We start from the raw sequence: 12,757 nt of genomic DNA on the forward strand, positions 1-12,757 counted from the left end.
ACAAGCACAGGCAATAAGGGCTGACAAAGTTGCAATAGTTGACTTACACATTGGCTTTGGGTTTCCTGGAAGCCCGCGAAGAGGGAAATTCAGTCAGTTACATAATTGTAATCCAAAGAGGAAAACAGACCAGACTCCCAGGGAAAATAAAGCTTTTCCAAACACTGAATTGCAAAATAAACGTCCCTGTGGAACTTTATATACAGGGACTTCTGAATCGTATTAAAAGGCCACTGAGGAATGGCAATTTTTCGTAAGATCAAGGTGAGGTAGCCCAAATATCTAAGCTTCTGGTGACAAGATCTGTGGCTAGAATTAAGAGTGCCTGACATTTCTGAGTAGGAAATCCTGCCCACTAAAACATTAACTAATATTAATAAATTGTTTTTTATTTTGTTAGTATTTGAAAGAGCACAATATAGAAAAAGCATAAATTACTGATAAGCAAAAAATATATCTAATCACCATAATTCTACCATCAACACTTGTATATATATTCTCCAACTTTTTTATCTAGGCATATATTTAGATATTTTTACAAATTTATTTTTGTGCAGATTGTTTAATAACTTGATTTATTGTTTAAAGGGTATACCATTCTTTTTTGGGAGGGGAGGTAATTAGGTTTACTTATTTGGTTTTTCTTTCTTTTTTTTTTTTTTAGCGAAGGTGCTGAGGACTGAACCCAGGACCTTGTGTATGCCAAGCATGCACTCTACCACTTGAGTTATATCATCACTCCCTAAGAGTATATCATTCTTACACACTCATGTCAATTGATGCTCATTCACAATCTGATTTTTGATGGAGATTAATGTGGACATATCATAATTTAACAATCTTCTCTTATACATTGTGAGTTTTTTTTTTAATTTTTAAAATTATAAACAGCACTGCAATGAACAACTTTATAACTAAATGCATACATTCTGTAGTTATTCCGTTAACATAAATCTGTCAACGGAAGGACATCTTGACAAGCACATCCCTATTCACACATCCTCTGCAGTAACAGAGACCTCTCAGCATTGGAAACATTTAACCTCCCAGGATAGATCCAGTGACTTAGACTCTAACAGAAAGATGCACCACAAAGCCTTCAGCCATTTTCTGTCTGTACTTTCACAGACTTCCCAACAAGCATGGCAGACTGGGTGTGTGTCTCTAATTTCTCCTTTCCCTGAAACCCCTATCAAACTATAGTGATAAGCTTTTCTAAAGAGAAGAAGTAGAGCCGCAGGGACAAAAAGAATAGGAGAAAAGACCACAGCAAAATTTTGAAAGTGAGAAAGCAGACAGACCAGTTGCAGCTCATTTAGCAGAACTGAGTAAGCTGATCTGAAGCTGGGAGGGGGGAAAGATGAGCTCCACCTGACTTATTACCCTGTGTTTTCAAAAGGTTAAGGAATGGTAGTAAATCTGCTGCTAGCCACTGTTACACCTGTGTGCAAATTAAAAACTAACCTCTCCTTTCTGAAGTCATGTTACTGCCATCTACCAGAAGTCTGTCAGAATAAATGTACAATTCTGTGAGGTTTACAGCGTGGGAAAGGTGCCCTTGGAATTGTGCAGTGCACGTCTTGCACAGCCGTACATACCAGCCCTGACCTGGAGGCACCAGGTACCACTGAAAATAGAAGTGAGAGAGGAGGCTGTTGTAAAATAAGAAAGATTGGCTGAAACTATTTAAAAAGCAAGAAAAGCTTTAGCTTTTCTCTCTCACCTTGGCTGAAGACTGGAAGTATATTCTCTGAAGAGGGAGAGACACAGAAGGAGAATGCCAGGCAGAGCTGAGGACAGGGGTACTGTCCTAGAAATAGAGAGGTCCAATCGAAGTATGCCCTCTGAATGCTGAGTCCCATCCTGCTCTTCCACTTGGCCCCAGGAGCACTGCTATCCAGGCCTTTACCCTCCAGGCAGGAGAGCAGGAGAAACTTCTAGGGAAACACGACCAGTTCAAAGGAAAAGACCTAAATATTTTTACACTGTGGGTCCCCCAACCAAACATTGCAGTGGATCACCCAACAGTGTAGCTCATAGTCAACAATTACTCTGTAGTCATGTGCTTGGAGTTTCAAATCAGCTTTCAGATCCCCACTCTGAAATTTAAGCAGACAAGGAAAGTTTACCAGTCATTTGAGGAAAGATTCTAAAATGAAAGACAGAGACCAAAACAAGCAGACATTTAAAAAGGAACTTGAAGAAAACAGAGACTATACAGACAGAAGGACCCTTAAAAATACCATTAATATCATCAGAGAGCTAAAAGAATATATTATACTGATGAAAAAAGAACAGGATACTATAAAAGAACATCCACAGAATTTTTTTTTTGAGAAAATCTCTTGCAAATTAAAAGCATGATTGCAGAAACAGAAAACTGAATAAAGGGTGAGGAAATCTCCCAGGAAGGAGAACATGCAGAGATGGAAGAAATGAGAGAAATGAAAAACAGGAAGGTCCAATTATTGGAAGAGCTAGTGCTGCAGTCACCTTAGAAAATAATTCAGCCTCACCTGGTAAAGATGAACGTATATATATTGTATAACTGAACAAGAAAAAAAGATTTGTTAAATCCATTTATTTATTTAATAAATATTTATTGAGAACCTGCCAAGTTCTAGCCCTTGTGCTGGGCGCTGACTATACAAGAATAATAAACAAGACAGACAAGACCTTTGCCCTCTCAGAAATCAACCCAAGATTCTTCATCCCAAGGCACCTGTGCCTTTTTGTCCACAAGGTTTGAGGCTTTATGCAAAGAGTCTCTGGACAGATTTCCTGTGAGCAGAATATGTGCATAAAGGAATTATAATTATTCTGTGGCTCAAAAGAGGAGTAAAAATTAAAACAAGGCTGTATTGAGAAAGAACCAGTTTAATTTTAATAAACTTGGACAGAGTTGTTCAAAGATAGACTCAATCGTTTGGGGAGGTGGTCAGTTGGCTATCAGTGGAGGTGTTCACTATTCAGCAGGATTCATTCACGCAACACCTGAGTGATGGCCACGTGCCAAGCACTGGGCTAGGCACTGTGTATTAGCCAACTATTGCTGCATAGCAAATCACCCTCAAACTTAGTGTCTTATGATCTCTCACAATTTCTGTCGGTCCATGGCTTGACTGTGTGGTTCTGGTTCAGGATCTGTCATGAGGTTGCAGGCAGGACATTGCCTGGGTCTACCATCATCTGAAGCCTTGACCAAGGCTGGAGGATCTGTTTCCAAGGTGGCTCACTCATGGCTGGCAAGTTGGTGCTGGTTGTTGAGCTCCTTCCTATGTGGACCCCTTCACAGGGTTGCCTGAGTGTCATCCAACATGATGGCCGACTTTCCTCAGAGTCAGTGAGCCAAGGGAAAGCAGCATGGAAGCCAAAATGCCCTTTATGACCAGCTTTGGGAGCCATATCCCATGACTTCCACAACAGCCTAGTGCTCCCATACATCAGCCCTCTTCAACGTGAGCGGGACCACACAAGGCTGTGAATACTGGAGATGAAGACGGATCTCAGAGGCTGGCTACCACACTGTAGACACAATGACGAACAAACAAATGGGGCACCTGATCACAAGAGGCTGTTGGTGTAGAGTTATGATGATTTGTTAGAGATGATGTCAAAGGAACTGGACTGAGAGACAAGGTGGTTCCCTCCAATCCTAGTGTCCTATGATTGTGTTCTTCTAGGTCCTACTTCTTTAGTTACCATATCACTAATCCACCATCCCAGAGCCAGCAGCTCACATCCTCACCCCTCTGACATGGGCAATTCTGGAGTCCCCATTGTGAGCTGCTGGTCATCACCCAGTGAGATAACTGCAATGCCACCCTTGGTGCTCTCAGACACAGAAGTCCCCAGATAACCCCACACTTGCTGTTTCTCTCCCCAGAGCATGGCACTGCCTTGTGCTCCTCCTCCTGGGAGCACAGAGTGTCCTATGGCAACACCAGGAGAACACAGTGTCCCCATCCAAGAGTTCTTTTGACCCAGCTGGGGCAATCCCTCAACAGCAGCAAGGCCCTGTGGGTACAAGAGTAGAGCAGACCCATGCATTGCCTCGCCCAAATCTGAGCCATGCCACCCGCCAGAGACTTCAGGGGCAGTGACCCTTCTGCCGTCGTTCTCAGATGTCTTCTGACCTTTGAGTTTGGGGGATAGGCACGGGGTGTGGCTAATGTCTCAGCCTGGCCCACACTGGTGCTGGCCAACACTCCTCCTGGGGCACCAACCCATGTGCACTGAGGAGTCTGTTATCTCCAAGTCCCCCAAGAAGCCAGAGGTACCAGGCGAGCTTCAAGTCTGGGCTGGGCTCCAGGATTCTCCTAGGAGATACGATGTGGGCTGCACCGGAGTCCAGAAAACACCCTTCTCTGGCACTCGCAAGGGACCCTAAGTACACAGTTCTCCTGCATGTAAGTGCCTCAGTCTTGCCAGGTGGTAAAAACTGGATCTTGGAGAAGCTCTGGTGAATATGTATTTCTTTGCTCATTTATAGTCTTTAAAGTAATACTATTAGGATGGCTATTTTTAACAACAACAACAGAAAATAACAAATGTTGGAGAAGGTGAGGAAAAACAAACCTTTGTGCACTGTTGGTGGGGATGTGAAATGGTGCACCTGCTGTGAAAAACAATATGTCGATTCCTCCAAAAATTAAACAGAATTTCCATGCAACCCAGCAATTCCACTCCTGGGTAAATACACAGAAAAATGGAAAGTAGGGACTTGAAAAGGTATTTCTATCCCCATATGCACAGCCGCATTCTTCACAATAGCCAAAAGATGGACGCAACCCCAGTGTGCCTGGACAGATAGATGAATGAACAGAATGTGGTACATACGTACCGTGGAATATTATTCAGCCATACACACAAAAAAGAAATTCTGATAAGTGCTACCACCTGGATGAAACTTGAAGACATCGTGCGAAGTGAAACAAGCCAGTCACAAAAGGACAACTATTGTATGATTCCACTTACATGAACTGTCTAGAAAAGGCAAAGAGAGAGAAAGTAGATAAGCTATTACCAGGAGCTGGAGTGGGGGAATGGGAATGGAGAATCACTTAATGGATACAGAGTTTCTGTTTGGGTGATGAAGAAATTTTGGAGACAGTGGTGACGGTCGTACCACATTGTGAATATAATTAATGCCACAGAACTGTACACTTAAAATGGTTAAAATGGCAGATTTTTTTATTATATATATTTTACCACAATAAAAAAGTAATACTAAAACATTATCTTAAAATCCCAACATACATAAATCTATAAAGTAGAAAGCAAAATCTCATTCTCCTGAGAGGACATCTGGTGCGTTTATCACCTAAGCTTAGAGGTTTTTTTTCTTCTGTGTAAGCCCCTCGTGTGGGGGACGTCCCCCATTCTCTAGGGCATTCTTGGCGGGGCTGACACATCTCATTATGCTGGACTCACCCTGGTGGCACCACAGCCTGATAGTTCAAAGTAAAGTTCTCTAACTGGATGGCCCGGTTTCCAATCTCAATTCCACCACTTGCTAGATAACGTACCTCATCATTCTGTATAGCCTTTTCCTCACCTACTGCATCTTTGATGTCACGTCTGTTGTGAAAATTATGTGCATCAATGCAGTACATAGACCATGGTTTTTAAAGCCCCTAGCACTCCTGAGTAGAGTGTCACCTTTAGTGCCAGCTCTGTATTTAAAAGTTTTAGAAACTTCTGCCACTGGCTTTCTTGTTGCTATAATTTTGGGGAGTGGGGCGGGGGTAGCCTCCTATTTTATTCCCTCTTGTCCCTTGGTGTCTTTCCCTTGAAAGGCCTGTATCCCATTCTGGGAAGGAAAGGGGTGCCCGGGCTAGAACTGCAGACCTGAGGTCAGAACTAACAGCCAGGATGTCAAGTCATTTGGGGCAAAGGCTTGAGGTGGCTCTTCTCTGGGGCTCCCTCCTGGGGAGGGTCTGTGAGTCTCTGAGGGTCAGGGGAGAGCCCACCCCAGAGGCTGCAGCAGCTGTCCACAGCTGGCTGTGCTGATGACTCTGCTCGGGTCCCAACTTCTCTCTTCCCCTGCCCGCTGCCCCAGTGTCTGGCAACCCCAGCCCCAGACAGACAGGCAGGCAACCCCTCTGCAGAAGAGTCCTGGGCAAAGCCCACTCGGGCCCCACAGGGACCCGCTCCACCCCACCTCCCAGGCCTCTGCCACGCCTCTACGCCACATTCCTCAACTCTGGAGGCCACGGGTTTAGCAGTCAAGAAATTTCTGAAACAAGCATGAATCAATTTTATAATACAAGTGGGGTGGGGTGGAATAAACCAAAATTCACACAAATAAGTCAGGTTAAAGGGACAGAAGAGCTTATGCGAGGAGGGACAGGCTCCCCCGCTGTGCCCTGAGCTCTCCAAAGCCAGGGACCCTGTCCTGCTTACCCCAGGGCGAAGCACAGTGTCAGACCCCCGCTGCACAAAAGTTGTTTTGCTCATTGTCCGGTGCCTAACACAGTGACTGGCACATTGAAGACGTGTGATAACTATTTGTGAGCTAAGTGAATATAAGCGGGTTGCATATTTTGTCTTTGGATAACGCTGACATCTTTCTCCACCTCCTCCTTAGAGCTCTCCACGCACCTCTCAACACCCTGCCCTCACCCCTCCTGCCTCCCATCTCCCAGCCCGCGGTGTCCCTCCAGGCACCCCCCACCTGCCCCTGCTAAGTTTTGCCAGGCAGTGTTCTCGCCCCCACCTCCGGCCCCGCAGCACAGAGAAGTCACATTATAACCAGACGGGGCTAGTTTCTCAGTAGATTTATTGAGTAATGGGAAGTAGTGTCACTTTCCACGGGACACATACCCAAGTGTTCGTACAAGAACTGCTTTGGGACAGACAGACAGACAGGGGGCGGGGCTGGGCAGGTGTCTGCGGTGGGGTAGGCGCACCAGGGGCAGCTCAGCCCTCCGAAGGGGCTGCTGGCTCCTGTGCGGGGAGGGCGGGGGGCTGGTCCTGCTTCTCTTTCTCCTTGAGGGTGCTGAAGAAGGAGTTGACCTTGTCCCTCAGATCCTTCTCCAGGAAGCTCAAGTGGCCTTCCACGTCCCCTGCTAAGGGGCCCAGCTTCTGCTTGAGCTCTTCCACCTGCTGCACCAAAACCCTGTTGAGGACCTCGCCGTAGGGCGCCACCTTGAGCCGGAACTCCTCCACCTGCCGCTCCAGCGACTTCTGCAGCCCCTCCGCGCTGTCCTGCAGATTCCCCTGCACGTTCTCGGCCACGGGCGCCAGCTTCTGCCGCAGCTGCTCGGCGTTGGCGGAGATCTTGGCCTTCAGCTCCTCGGCCTGCTTCTTCATCTGGAAGGCCAGGCCCTCCAGCTGGTGGTTGAGCTTCTCCTGGGCATCCTGCGCGTAAGGGGCCAAGCTGCTGCGCAGCTGCTCCACGTTCTCCTCGATCTTGGCCTTGAGTTCCTCCGCGTAGGGCATGAGGCGCCCCTTGACCTCCTCCACGTTCTCCTCGATCTTGGCCCTGAACTCGTCCGCGTAGGGCGCCAGCGAGGCCTGCAGCTGGCCCACGTTCTGCCGCAGCGCGGACTCCATGCGCTGCGCGTAGGGCGTCAGCTGGCGCTGCAGTTGCTGGGCCTGGGCGTTGACCTGGGTGCGCAGCTCCTCCGCGTAGGTCCCCAGGCGCTGCTGCAGCTCGCTCACGTTGTCCCCGATCTTCTGGCTCACCTCCGTGGCGTGGGGCAGCAGCCGGGCCCGCAGCTCCTCCAGCTCTTTCCGAATCTGCTCTTTCAGCTTCTCCGAGTCCTTGGTCAGGCGTTCATGCAGCTCCGTGGCAAAGGGCAGCAGCTTCTTCTGCAGGTCTTCCGTGTAGGCGTTCACCTCCCCAAGTTTGTCCTGGAAGAGGGTGCTGCGGGGGAAGGACACAAGGGGGTCACCTTGGCATTGGTTAAGCTTGGCGTTCCATGTGGGGACCCTTTCTCCTTATATACCACTCACTTGGTGCGCACCTGCCGCGGACAGGTGAGGGTGCAGGACACTGAGTTCTCCCATCTTTTCCCTGTGGCCTTCCCCAAGGTGGCTCATGATGTGAGCAAATGGATGTAGTAGACTAAGGTATTACATTGAACTTGTATCTCTGAATCGCCCCCTGAGCTTGTCACAGTGTCTACCTAGCATGTGACCTTGGGCAGTTTGTTTTCCTCTCCTTAACTGTAAAGTAAAAAGGCTAGACTTCGAGGTCCTTCTCAGCTCAGGTGTGCTGTGACAGAGATCACATTCTCTAGTAGAATGTGACGTTCCGAACCTCTTCCAGCGTCTTCTAGCTACAGCAGGTGCTGGCTTCCCTACACTCGTTCACCCTCAGAGGCTTTCCAGATACCCTCAACTCCCTTTCCATGATTTCACAGACTCCTGTCCTTCTGGAATGTATTAGAATCACGTAACATTGCTTTCCCTCCCTTTCTTCTGTGAGCCTCAATGCTAAGATGTGGCCATTTGTCATACTCTAGAAAGTTCAAGCAGGATCTGGAGACCTCGGGGTCACTCAGTGAGTTGGTGGCAGGGCAGTGGGTATCCTAAGCTCAGGTCTCCTGCCTCCAAGTTCAGCCTTTGCCAACACATTGCATGGCCTTTAAGAAGCCCCATTCCATGAGCCCTGCCCCTCTTACTTGAGTTTCTGGGTGAGCTCAGACTTCTGAAGATGTTCCACAGCTTTTTTGGCATTGTTGCTCAGCTGGCTGAAGTAGTCCCACATCACCGTGGCCACCTGGTCGGCATTGACCTCAGCCTGGGCACCTGGGTGGGATACAGAGCAATTCTTGAGGACTCACCTCCTCCTTTGCCTCTCAGCACCAGCCCTGAGCTGCAGACTGGATGCTGGGGTAGCACAGCCACTGACTTCCCTCTCCGCGATTGGCTAGTTAAAAGCCACAGGAGTGTGTGAAGCTGGTATAGCGCCCATGCCAAGGGGCCCACTGCCGTTTATGGACCTCACCTATGAGCTGGGTGGCAGCCAGACAACCCCCTGCACCCAGCTGTGAGCTGACAGGCACTCAGAAATGTCCTCTCACCTTGTCCCCAGACTTTCCACCCTTCCCTGCTTGATGCAGCAGATGCGTCCCGCCATAAAGCTCCATCTAAAGGCAGCTCCTACTCACCGGTGACAGCCACCAGGGCCAGGCTCAGGACCACAGCCTTCAGGAACATCCTGGGTCCCCCGCTGAGCTGGAATAGTCTCTTACTGCACCGGATCCTTCCTGGAATCAGAGGGGGCCGGAGAAGAGGTTCTCAGGCAGCTCACCTGTGCTGCTGTTTGAACTGACTGAAGTGCACAGCCAACCAGATATTTAAATCCCCACCTGGCTGCCCTCCCCGCCTTCCTCCCCAGTGTGACTCCACGCTGGAAGGTGACACAGTCCCAGGAGGCCTCTTGGACTTAAGTCAACGTGGAAGCTGACAGCAGATAGGGGCTTGGGCAGCAGTCAGAAGCAGCTGTTCTGTGTGTGGCTCCACCCAGCACTGAAGGGAGGGCGGGGAGCCACGAGCCAGGGGAGAAACGAGGCCTCAGGAACACCTGAGTCCAGGACGGATGCCTCAGCGGCTCTGTGGCAGTTCTGTGTCTGTGCCAGGCTTGGAGCATGGGTGGTGAAATTCACACCTCGTCTGTTTGTCCCACGTGGGAGGGCCCCCACCCCACATCCCCCAACCCGGACTCCATTTCAGAGCACCAGACACTGGACTGGGACACCCAAGGCCACAGACAGGGGCAGTGAGCTAAGATCCAGGGCCCTGGTCAAGGTGTGCCCAGGAGGAGGGGAGCCCTGCAAGCCTTTGGGAATGTGGGTGGAGTGGGTGGGATCCTGTGTTGAAGGTGTTCCCTGCAAGTGTGCTTCATGTCCCACCGCTGCCAAGTGTGCCACCTTGGTCTAGTGATTCAACTTGGCTTAGCTCTGAGCCTCGGTTTCTCCTTTGGGGTGTTGGGTATATTAAATGAGACGTTGCTTGTGAAGTGAGTAGTCTAGTGCCTGGCTGAGTAAGCATTAAAAAAAATAATTGTTTTTGTTGTTCATAATAGTATTATGATTTTCCTGATTTGGACCGAAACCGGGAATACAGTAGAGTGCTTTCTGCACCAGTGAGATCACCATTTAGATCCAGCCCTGGGGGGTCGCTGGGCAGGCATGATGCAGGGGGAGGGGTGGGCCTGACTCCTGCCCACCTCCCCAGCCACCCTCCTGGGCAGGAGCAGCCGGCTTGTGATGAATCACGGGGCCTGAGGCTCTCGGGGGCCTCTCACTGGGGGATGGGGGGGTCTACTTGAACTTCCAGCGTTCTCTACAAATGAGATCACACACACAACCACAGAAAGACATCCGTCAAAAAGATGATCAGCTTGGGCCCCACTGCTGGCCCACGGGCATCATTATGAGTGACTATGAGATGAAACCCGTCGTATTACACTCTTGGCCCCCCTCTGTAAATGCAGGGCCCGGCGTGTAGATGGCCTTCCAGGAATCTGCTATTGGAATAGACTACAGTTGTGCTAACCCTGACTTCCTGTGTCTCCATTTTTTCATATACTATAGGTGGTTTGATGTCTCGTGGGATTGAAGACAGCTAAAGGGCCTTCTGATGCTTGCACCCCTCTGCAGAGTCCCAACTACAAGGCAGTGTCCCACCCCAATCCCGGTCACCTCCAGTGTCAGGGAGCTCCTCCTTCCTGGAGCAGCCCATGCTGTCTCACAGTAGATGTTAAAGATTCAGATGCTGGTGTAAGACTCCCTGGGTTTGCATCTGGGCTCCCCACTTAACCGACTGTGTGACCTTGGGCAAGTCTCTTAACCTCTCTGAGCCTCAGCTGCCTCAGCAGGATATAGAACCTGCCTCCTGGGCTGCGAGGATTCAATGAGATAATCTGAAAAATGCTGGGTACAGTGTCCAGCAAGCGTGAGCATGTTTTACCCCTGAAAGCTCTACCTCCCTGCGACACTCTGGAATCAGGCACAGTCCAGCCCAGGCTAAGTGCAAAGGTCAGTGCTCAGTGCCCCCATCCCTTTCCCCGGGGCCAGAGGCAAGGAGGGCAGTGAGTCACAGAGGGCACTCAGTTGCGTTGGCCTCCTGGACTTACAGTCTGAGCAACAGGTGCTGCCAGCATGTGATGGGTTCAGAGTTTGCTTCTGTCTCACCCGCCTGGGTGGACACACACTGTGCCTCTTTGCGCATGCCCAAGAGCCTCTGCTAGGATTCACATAAGGGCGCAATGAGTTTAGCTGTCTGTAAGCATAAAGCTAAGGCATGCAGCGGAGCATAGGCCTGCGTGTGCACCCACAGCTGCGAGGAGGGCGTGTCGCCTCCCAGCTTGTCGTGGGTGGGACGCAAGTAATGAATGCTCATGTTTCCCAAGGTCTGTGGACATGCTTTGTATTAGTCTGTGAACAGATCTGTTCTGGGTGGTGGGTGGGGAATGAGAGCCCCTGTGCCCAGTCTTGGAGGGTTGGAGATGCTGATGGAAAATGCAGACTCTGCCTCCAGCCCAGCATTTGGTTCTCTTTGGGCACGTGTGCTGGCAGGACTTGGCCCTCTGAGTCAGGGGATGGCCACATGGTGGGCACAAAGAGCCTGTGTGATGTTGAGTGGGTCATGTCCTTTTCTAAGCCTCAGTATCCTTGTATGTACAACAGACAGACCTAATTGTCTATGAGGTGACAAGGCTGATAATCCAGCATTGCCTGCAGCCACCCACCTGTCCACCCATGGGGATCAAATTGGGGGTCAGCCCAGAGCTCAGAGTCAGGAGGGAAAAGCTCAGGCCCAGCCAGGGATGGGCAAGTCACATGGACACATGTCCCCACATATGCTCCACTCTGGCTGTCATCCCAGGGCAGAACTAAAGAGGGTGGCTCTAGGTGGGATACAAGGAGGAACTTCCAGCATGGAGGGTCATGGTGAGCCAGGGCCTCTGGCTCAGACTCTGATTCATCAAGGCTGCCCAGGCTAGCCTGGCTGGGGCATGGGTCACAGAGGCTCACGTACTAAGCCTCATCCAGACACAGGTGGAATCAGAGAGAGTCAGCCCAACCCCAGAGGACCATTTTTGGTCCCAGCTGGTCAAGCCTTCTCCTCCTCTTCCTCCTTCTCCTTCTCCCAAACTACCACCACCAGTTATGGTCTGTAGGCCAAGCCTGGAGCAATTTCTTCATTTCAGGGGAGCCACAGTGGGAGGGAGGGAAGAAAAGAAGGAGGGAGTGGGGGGAGAGGCTTAGGGTGGCCACCGAGAGGACCCTTACTGAGATAGACCTACTGAGACCACGGTGGAGCTGCTAGGAGGGGTCCAGGCACACAAAGGTGCCAAGCCCTTTGAAAGAGATAAGGTCCCAGGCCACATGGCATGCCCAGGTGCATGGGCCCGCACACCTGGGTTCTCCACCCAGCTCAGCACCGCACCCCGGGTCTCTCTGCTTGCGTCTTCTGATCTCCCTGGGCTCAGTGGCCCACTGCCATGCAGGAGAGAGAGGACAGCCTCCTCCACACCCTCCACACACATGGAAAGGGAGCTAGAGGAACCAGGGTCAAGGGATCCAGCCAGCACATTCGAGCATGCCCCAGCCCAGCATGGAATCTGGACCCCCCACTGTGGCCTTCACCTCTGGGGCTGAAGAATAGACCAGAACAAACGAGGGAAGTGGACACAGTTGCTTCTAACTCCCCCAGTGTCCAAATCCCTCAGTGACCTCCTAATCACCTTCCTTTCCTCCCTACCCCATCACCAAAATCTGTGCTCAGCAAGAGGTCTGAA

At 50.3% G+C, this 12,757-nt stretch overlaps 1 protein-coding gene across 1 annotated transcript; it reads right to left on the reverse strand.

Moving 5' to 3' along the window:
- Positions 1–6,764: 6,764 nt before the first annotated feature.
- Positions 6,765–9,408, reverse strand: APOA4 (apolipoprotein A4). Its single transcript, XM_064482254.1, has 4 exons — positions 9,321–9,408; positions 9,120–9,218; positions 8,631–8,757; positions 6,765–7,870 (listed from the first exon to the last, which is right to left on the reverse strand). Exons 2-4 carry the CDS (start codon positions 9,166–9,168, stop codon positions 6,922–6,924), a joined length of 1,125 nt encoding a protein of 374 aa, XP_064338324.1. The 5' UTR covers positions 9,169–9,218; positions 9,321–9,408; the 3' UTR covers positions 6,765–6,921.
- Between the last annotated feature and the right edge of the window lie 3,349 nt (positions 9,409–12,757).

This window comes from Camelus dromedarius, chromosome 34 (assembly GCF_036321535.1).
Source record: "Camelus dromedarius isolate mCamDro1 chromosome 34, mCamDro1.pat, whole genome shotgun sequence".
NCBI classification, from domain to species: domain Eukaryota; kingdom Metazoa; phylum Chordata; class Mammalia; order Artiodactyla; family Camelidae; genus Camelus; species Camelus dromedarius.